This window comes from Scomber scombrus, chromosome 18, assembly GCF_963691925.1.
Source record: "Scomber scombrus chromosome 18, fScoSco1.1, whole genome shotgun sequence".
Lineage (NCBI taxonomy): Eukaryota > Metazoa > Chordata > Actinopteri > Scombriformes > Scombridae > Scomber > Scomber scombrus.
This window is the reverse complement of record NC_084987.1, coordinates 15,279,677-15,288,139: the sequence shown is the minus strand read 5'-3', so window position 1 is coordinate 15,288,139 and position 8,463 is coordinate 15,279,677. Positions and strand designations below refer to the sequence as shown.

Genomic DNA, 8,463 nt, shown 5'->3' with positions numbered 1-8,463 from the left:
TTCGAGCTGAAATATGTAAGTTGACAATGTGAACAGTCCATGGAACAGTCCTAGCAACAAAGGAAGGAAGGAGGAGGTGAGATTGTAAATGAAGCATTCAGAGCAGCTTGAAGTTTTGGAACTTTTACCATGTTTAACATAGACATCCAAACTCCTATCAGTATAAAAATAACAACAAAATCACATAGAGCATGTCATGTCCCCTTTAATAAATACCTCACCCATGGGCACAAAGGGCTACAATAGTTACCCACTATGGATGTGATCACCTCTGAAAGCTGAAATTCAGCACTTGCACGTCACACTCATTGTTTCATTTCAAATCAAGTTCTTAAATCAATACAGAAATTGACAGGCAACCAATGTAAATGTAAATGTAAATAGGATTTAATGTTTTTTCTACTTCTGGTTGCAGTCAGCAGTTGGGCAGCACAGTTCTGACTTGATTGCAACTGATTTCTAACTTTTTTTTGGGTACAACAGATAAGAGAGCATTACAGTAGTCCAACCTGCTGGATATTAAAGTGTGTATTAATCTCTTTTCGTTGTTCAGAGAGCAAAATGTTATGCGATTTGGTTATATGTTTGGAGGATTCTGGCCTGTAGGCTCGGGATAATTCCTAGAGAATTTAGTTGTGTGACCAGTTCCTCTCTCTGAGCCTTAGCCATACATTGTAGTCAGCTGAATCCAATCCATTTTACTGTGCATATCCACTCACTGTGTGGTATGGAGGGCCTCTTTCTCATTTTTTCATTCCACTGTGTTCTTTCAGTAAAAACATGAGCTGAATGTGTTTTTTTCCCTCTGGCCAAGCCATCTCCTCTGCCCAAGGACAATAAGGTTGTCAGTAATTTCACAAGCAACCAATGATAAACTTATGGTTTTCATGGTGCATATGGCATATAACTGTGACAAAGACCATATAATTTACCTCATTTACACATTTCTAACCATGTATGGAAATTGCATGTTTATAGCCAGTATAAAATCTTTATCTGTAGCATTGCTATTGCATACTATCAAGAGTTTGTTTGTGTTTAGCATTGTTTTGTAATAGTTACAACACATTACATTTCAGTCAAGCATAGTTACCAGGCTTCCTCAAGTTTCAAAAGGGTGGCAACCAAACACTTCCTGGTTTTGTGCTCTTGATGACATCATCAGTGATGAAATGGGACAACAGGGAAGAATTATTGTGGCTTAAATGTTTTGTTGATTATAATTTGTATGTTTATGATATCTTGGCAAGTTGGAGAGGAATACTTAAAGTCATGTTTGTGCAGATATCAGGTCAAATGATACAAGTAACTTTGTCATTTACTTTACAAAACCTCCTTTTTTGTGTATATGTCTACACTGTAGAGCCATTATTAGAGCACCCTCTGTACAGTCCAGTCAGAGTTCCCACCTGCACTACATGTGAGTACATACAAAGGCAAACCTTAATACATAAATGCGGAACAACAAGCTCTCTCTGATGTTCTTGGGCACAACCAAAGACCTGCCACTTGTGAGTCAAAAGTTCCCTTTTACTCAAAAATGATTTCTCCTCACTGTGCAGAATGATGTATGTGCAGAGTTTGTTGCCACATTCATCTGAAAGGTGGACATTTGTGCTCACATTAAATCTGAGTTTAAGGCATGTACCTATGAGCCTGATTTTTGACATAAATCAATCGTAGGTAATGATTGTATCTTTCATACGCAGTACTCCTATTGCTAACTTTCTACGTCCTGCCACAGAAGAGACGTATTTACAATAGTACTGAATACTGAAACTTCATATTCCTCAATTAATATAATAAACAGGCTGTCAAACTAAATACAAATGCCAATCCTTATGCATGTTTGACCCATAACCTTTAATACCACCATATCCCTTTTCTCTCTCCCATCTAGGAGCAGCAGTTTCCTGAGTCAGAAGAGCCTGACTGCAAAATAGCACCAGCACGCTCCATGCTTTCCTTCATTCTTCATTAATTTTGAAAGCAGGGAGCACAATGACAATGTCCTGCAGGCCAGCCCAAGTGACTGGTCTTCATTCCATGACGGCTGCTCAGTCGTCATATAGCAACAAAAGTATCTGGTGCGACCACCATTTGTCTAACCCTACTTACCCATCTCTGTCGCATAGAGTTGATCAGGTTGTTGATTGTGGCCAGTTAACAATATCCAGCAACTTCGCACAGCCATTGAAGAGGAGTGGACCAACATTCCACAGGCCACAATCAACAACCTGATCAACTCAATGCGAAAGAGATGGGTTAGGCAAATGGTGGTCACACCAGATACTGACTGGTTTTCTGACCCCCCCAGACCCCCTCAATATTCAGAGTGGCCTTTTATTGTGGCCAGCCTAAGGCACACCTGTGCAATATTCATGCTGTCTAATCGGCATCTTGATATGCCACACCTGTGAGGTGGGTTGGATTATCTCGGCAAAGGAGAAGTGCTCACTAACACAGATTTAGACAGATTTGTGAACAATATTTGAGAGAAATAGGTCTTTTGTGTATATAGACAATGTTTTAGATCTTTGAGTTCAGCTCTTGAAAAATGGGAGCAAAAACAAAAGTGTTGCGTTTATATTTTTGTTCAGTGTAATTTTGACATAAGTTATGTAAGCAATGTGACCTATGTAACCAAATCTTACTGAATACATTATTTAGTCAGCTTCAGCCTTTGGGTTCACCTGACACCTTAATATCTGTGAACCCATATGATCCTATAACATCCTGCAACATCAAAACATCAGGAAATGGCTTGTTGGATGTTTTGAAGGCATGCGTTAGCTCAATATAAGGGATGCATGTTCAAAAACACTGGTTTTCTCTTTTTCTAGGAGAGATGCTATCTTTTCATCCACGACTCATGCAAAACAGACCTAAAGTAGTTATGGACTGTAGTCTGTTTCCTGAAATGTTGTGTTTTGAAGCTCATGGGAACCATATATTGAGGATCAATTCAGTGATGAAACACTGCACTGTTGTTCGGAGTGATCTGCTGCCACCTTATGGCTGAAGATGTGTCATGACATGGAATTGACCCTCAGAATAAATCTGTTGATCTTGCTAACTTGAATTTACACCACAATACATTTTATTTTCATGATAAACGGGAAAAAAGTATCTTATCTCTTTTAACATCTTGCCATATAGATAGTTTTGGGTTTCTCTGCTGATGTTCTTAGATATCCACTTCTGAAATGTATGTTGGTACCACTTTAAAGGAATTGAATTATTTTTTCCTGCTGCTCACTGCAGTATTCCTCTGTGATTTTTGGTGGACCTTGCAGAGTTCATGATACTCTGCTCTTAACAGCTAAAAATGTCCCATGTCTTCTCAGACTGGTGGCACTCCTCTGCCTTATCTAGCCTGTGCTATGAGGGTCGATAATATAACACTGCAACCGCATATCTATCTGAACAACAGCCCGGGTATAACAGTGTAGTATGACCTATGAACCTGGTTTGTCACGGGACTGATGGTGCGTGAGCTATTATGTGCACAGAGTGGAGAACTCTTTAACCTTCTGCCTTGGTGTGTTAATGTTAAAGAACAACTAGTGTCACATTATTATGTCTGAGAGTTTTTAAACAGGAACACAAAACAGCTCAGTGAGAGAACAGGTTATCTTCTATAGTAATACAAATTGACCTTCATCTGTCTCTAAATTACCTGCACCTCAATTAACTGTCAAGACCTTCTTCTCAGATACAGCTATGGGAAGAGATGTCTTTACAGGGGTCTTATCAAAATCATGTCATTAATAGCAACTTATGAAATATGAAGTTGTGTTTGTTGTTGTTAATGGCACCACAGGGCACCTAAATCTAACTTTGCACTATCTGGTACAAAAGTTTCACAAAAAATACATGACTCAAACACACATGCCACTTGTGGTTCTGTGATATTTGATACATATATTTTACACTTTAAATGAATTTACTTACACACACATCTGCATCCAAGTTGCTCCACTGCTGTAGGTATTAGTAGAAGCAGTATATATATAAACCAGCACTTTGCACCCTTTTCAGGGCCTATTATGTATCTAGCCTGTTCAACAGCTCTTCACATTAAATGATAGGGTCACAATTTGTCAAGTCTGCCTTAAAAAAATAATCAGGTGCCTATATGAACTTTAAAACAGGTTTTGTTGCTGTCATTTCTCAACTTCATACTGCTCATCAAAAGATCCCCTCCATATGCACTTACAATGGACACAATCCACAGTCCTTGTTTTGAGCAAAATACATTTAAATAATATAATCTGAATAATTGGAATAGTCTGAAGATAATATGAGGCTTAAGCCATCTCATTTAGTCAAATAAAGTGAATATATTCCACAGTTCCACAGTCTTTTTAGTGAGTATTTTTGTCTTTGTGTCTTGACAGTGTTTTCCTGTTCAGCTGCAGTGGGAGGATCAAAACAATAAGAGAGAATTTGGCAATTACACTAGTTTACTGATTTTATTTGATTAATGTGAATGGCTCAAGCTTCATATTAGCTTTAAGTATACTTCTAATTATAGTTTTGCACAGAAGAGGGGCTGTGGATTATGTCCACCATCACTTATATTGAAAATGTATTATGAAGGGACCTCTTAATTGCCATGAACAGGAGGAATGATTACAGCAAGAAAGTCATGTGTCAGCATGCATTTGAGTCTCTTACTATTGTTAAGGACTTGCAAAATTGCGAAGTTATCCTTTCACATTAATGTTTAATTCTTTGGAGGTTGTCCAGCTGATACTGTTAGACACTTGTGCAGCCCTAAAAATCACGTTCAAAGTCCGAAACTGTAAAATATCCCGCTTATGTTCAACCGTCCACACTAGATCTTTAGTACTATTTTTATATGGGGGAAATCCTGCAGATTCCTTGTTCATTGTCTCCCCCTATAGGTAGTAAGTATTATTTCAAATAGATTTTACCCCACAGTGTTGACTACAGAATTATTCTGATGTGACAAACAACAATACTATTTTAACATTATCGATCCTTTAATCAGCTATAAGAACAGCTAAGGATTTAAAATGTATTTCTGAGAGGTTTAAATACATATCAGAAGGGTCATGTTTACTCAAGTATTAGTACCACAAGTGTTTATTTTTTGTTATTTAATGTGTGATCATTTTGTGGGAAATGATTAATAAGTATCTGCAGTATCAATAAAATTATACAATTGAACTACAATACACTTTTTTTCTTCCTAATTAAAAAAAGGACACAGATTTTGCTCTACAGTAAACATTTAAGCATTCTAGCATGCATCATAATTTATGCAAATGTTTTGTAAAAAGAATTTTTTTTCATTAGGAAACTTGACTTTAATGCCACTGAAGTCCAATGGTATCTACTTGTAAATAAAAGAGAACTGTTTCCTATAGGTGAATCAGTCACATATTTCATTGCCATGATTTGTCCTGCTTTGACCCTGCCATGGAAAATATTTAAACACCTATTTTACAACTTCATGGTAAATTATTAGGTTTCAATTATTGACAAAAACTAGCTGATTTTTAAACTGGTTATGGAAGAGTTCACAATCCTGTCAGCAAATGCATGAAATGTTTATCTTAGCAGGTGAACTCTTGTAATGAGGGGGCATGTAATGGTCAAGCTTTATTGGATTAATAAGACAAGGGGTGGGTCCATGTCAAGTCAGTGGAGCAACACTACTAGGCTCTAATCTTGCACACCGAAGTTCATGTGTTTAGTGAGCATTGTGAGATTTGAAGGCACACATCAGAAAAGCACAGACAAAGTCATAGCCTCAGCTATTACAACCAGACCTCATTGAGGAGTCATGGCTGATGACAGGACAGAGATGGGCGAAGTGGAGACAACTCTTATGTCTTCAGATTCAAAAATATCTCCCACCAGGCCTCCTAACAAATTTGAGAGGTTATACCAGCCCTGTCTGGGTGAGCTGGTGGGAACTATGTTCTTTGTGTTTATCGGATGTGTGTCAGTCATAGAGAATGTGGATGGTCCAGGGAGACTTCAGCCAGCTCTGGTGCATGGTCTGGCTGTAGCTATCATGGTGGCATGCATGGCTGAGATCAGGTGAGGATCATTTTAATATATTATATAATATATTTGTTTTCAAATATTTTAAAAACCTGATTGTTTAGGATTTTTTAAATACAAAATATGCATGGTATTATTGCTTATTTTCTTATTTATCTTATAATTATTTACATATATAATTGTTAACTTTAAGAAACAGGATTTCTCAGTTTATGGTAGCTTTAAGTGCAGATTTAAATAGGTTGTTAGATAAGGTAATGACAAAAACTGCACAATCAAGCTCAATCTCATCTGTCCTGCTGTGATTTAATCATCTTCCCACATGCATCTGTATATCACACAACACTAGATTTGGTTATTAGAGGTATAATCTTTGATTTTTTTTTAATGGTCCAAAACACTCAATATTTGAACTGATAAAACTGTTTGAGAGCAACTGAGGTTTTGAGCTTTTCCTCTCCGTCTGCATCTTCGCCAGTGGCTCCCATTTCAACCCCCCGTTCACCCTGGCCATCTATCTATGTGGGGGTATGGAGATGCACATGGTGGTCCCATACCTTGCGTCTCAGTTGACTGGAGGGATCTTGGGAGCTGCTATGGCAAAGGTGAGGCACAAAAATCATCTTAGACTTTTTTATAATTGCATAAAACTGACCTCTTCTTCACCACTGAATCATGGTTGGCTGGTGTCAACAGGTGATGACCTCCAGTGAGAACTACGCCAAGGCCCATGGGGCTGCGTTTGCTCTGCTACAGTCTAATGATCAAATAGTTGGGGCTCTGTTTGGAGAGGTCGCCATGACCTGCCTGGTCACCATGGTGGTGCTGCTGGGGGCCGTCAACACCAAGACCCAAAGTCCCCTGGTGCCGTTCATGGTGGGCTGCACTGTCATTATCAATATCTTGGCTGGGTGAGTAAAAAAGTTTAGATTTATCCATGGTGATTACAACATTTGTCCAGGTAAAAGTTTTAAAAATGTCATATCTCACATAAATATGTATTTCTCCGGCTCAAAATGTTGAAAACCCGTTTATTACAAACTTTGAACGTTTTTTTCTTTGTTGTATCAGTGGGGATGTATCTGGTACCTGTCTGAACCCAGCTAGAGCCTTTGGTCCAGCCGTTTTGGACAACTACTGGGCTTACCACTGGGTCTACTGGGTAGGACCTATCACAGGAGGTCTAATAGCAGCTGCATTGGTTCGGTAGGTGCAGCACAAGATTGCCATATACTTGTGTTTAAAATTTTGTGGCATCTCGTGGTGAGTTTTCGTGGCATCCCTCACCCTCCCCTTCGAAGTGCGTGGGAGAACCTATGGTAGCCATAAAACATGAAAGGACCTCTCTAGAACAAATGTTTGTTTTAACGCTCCTGGGCTACTGTAGAAACATGGCAGTGCAACATGTTGGCCTCTATGGAAGGGGATGTGCTCCATGTGTAGATATAAAGGACTCATTATACGCAACAAATCTTATTTTCATGGAATTATACACTAATTAAAACATACTTATGAAAATTATATTCCAGATCTGCCCAGTCCATTAGATGCCACTAAATCATACATACTGCACCTTTAATCTAGTAGTCCACAACATTTTTTTAAGTCTTCTTGTGACGCGCCATCACAGGTTATGGAGATGTGAGCATTTCAACCAAAGACAGTTTCATTTCAGATCAATTTTAGAGGCCTGAAAAGTTAGGTATTATGTATTTCACAAGAAAAAGTCAGGAAAAAGTGAAGAGAATTTTGTATATATATTTTTTTGTCTTTTTTTTTTTAATTAACCACTTTAAACAATCATGGTTGTATATTGTATGAAGATTAAAGATGAATTACTTACTGAACATATTATGTAACTATTTTCCTGTTTTTGGCAGATTCGTCCTCGGAGACAGGAAGATTCGACTCTATCTGAAATGAGATCCTGTGTGAGTCAACTTAAGTGAGATGAATCATCAGATGGCTTTTTTTTTTTTAAATCAACAGTTAGAATGAGACTCTTTTTTAGGTTCAACTGAGATGTGTATAGGATTATACTTACTTTGTTACATAATAAAAAATTAGATTTTGTCACATCATGAAAAAGTTTGATGATTAATGATAATTTTCACATATCCTGTTGTACACTGCTCATCTTCAGAACTTTTTCACACCTCTTGATTTTACAATATATATATCTCCCACAATTAAGAGAAATAAATGCTGGTTGGGTCATTTTTTTGTTTCACTTTTTAGATCACAAGTGCATTAAAAAAAAATCTAATTTTCAACCAGGTGCATGGCAGGTGCAAAAGTACTGTCAATTATGCATAGACATTTGGGGGGGGGACCCTCTCTAACTCATTACCTTTTGAATTGACAAAAACATAAAAAAAAAAAAAAACTAAGGCCAAAATTCAATTACTTTAGATTTTCAAACAC

General features: G+C 37.7%; 1 protein-coding gene across 1 annotated transcript; it reads left to right on the top strand.

Moving 5' to 3' along the window:
* Positions 1 to 5,815: 5,815 nt before the first annotated feature.
* Positions 5,816 to 7,962, top strand: aqp8b (aquaporin 8b). The gene is made up of 5 exons (XM_062438952.1): positions 5,816 to 6,075; positions 6,518 to 6,644; positions 6,736 to 6,950; positions 7,111 to 7,245; positions 7,920 to 7,962. The coding sequence occupies exons 1-5, from the start codon at positions 5,816 to 5,818 to the stop codon at positions 7,960 to 7,962; spliced, it is 780 nt and encodes a 259-aa protein (XP_062294936.1).
* Positions 7,963 to 8,463: the final 501 nt, after the last annotated feature.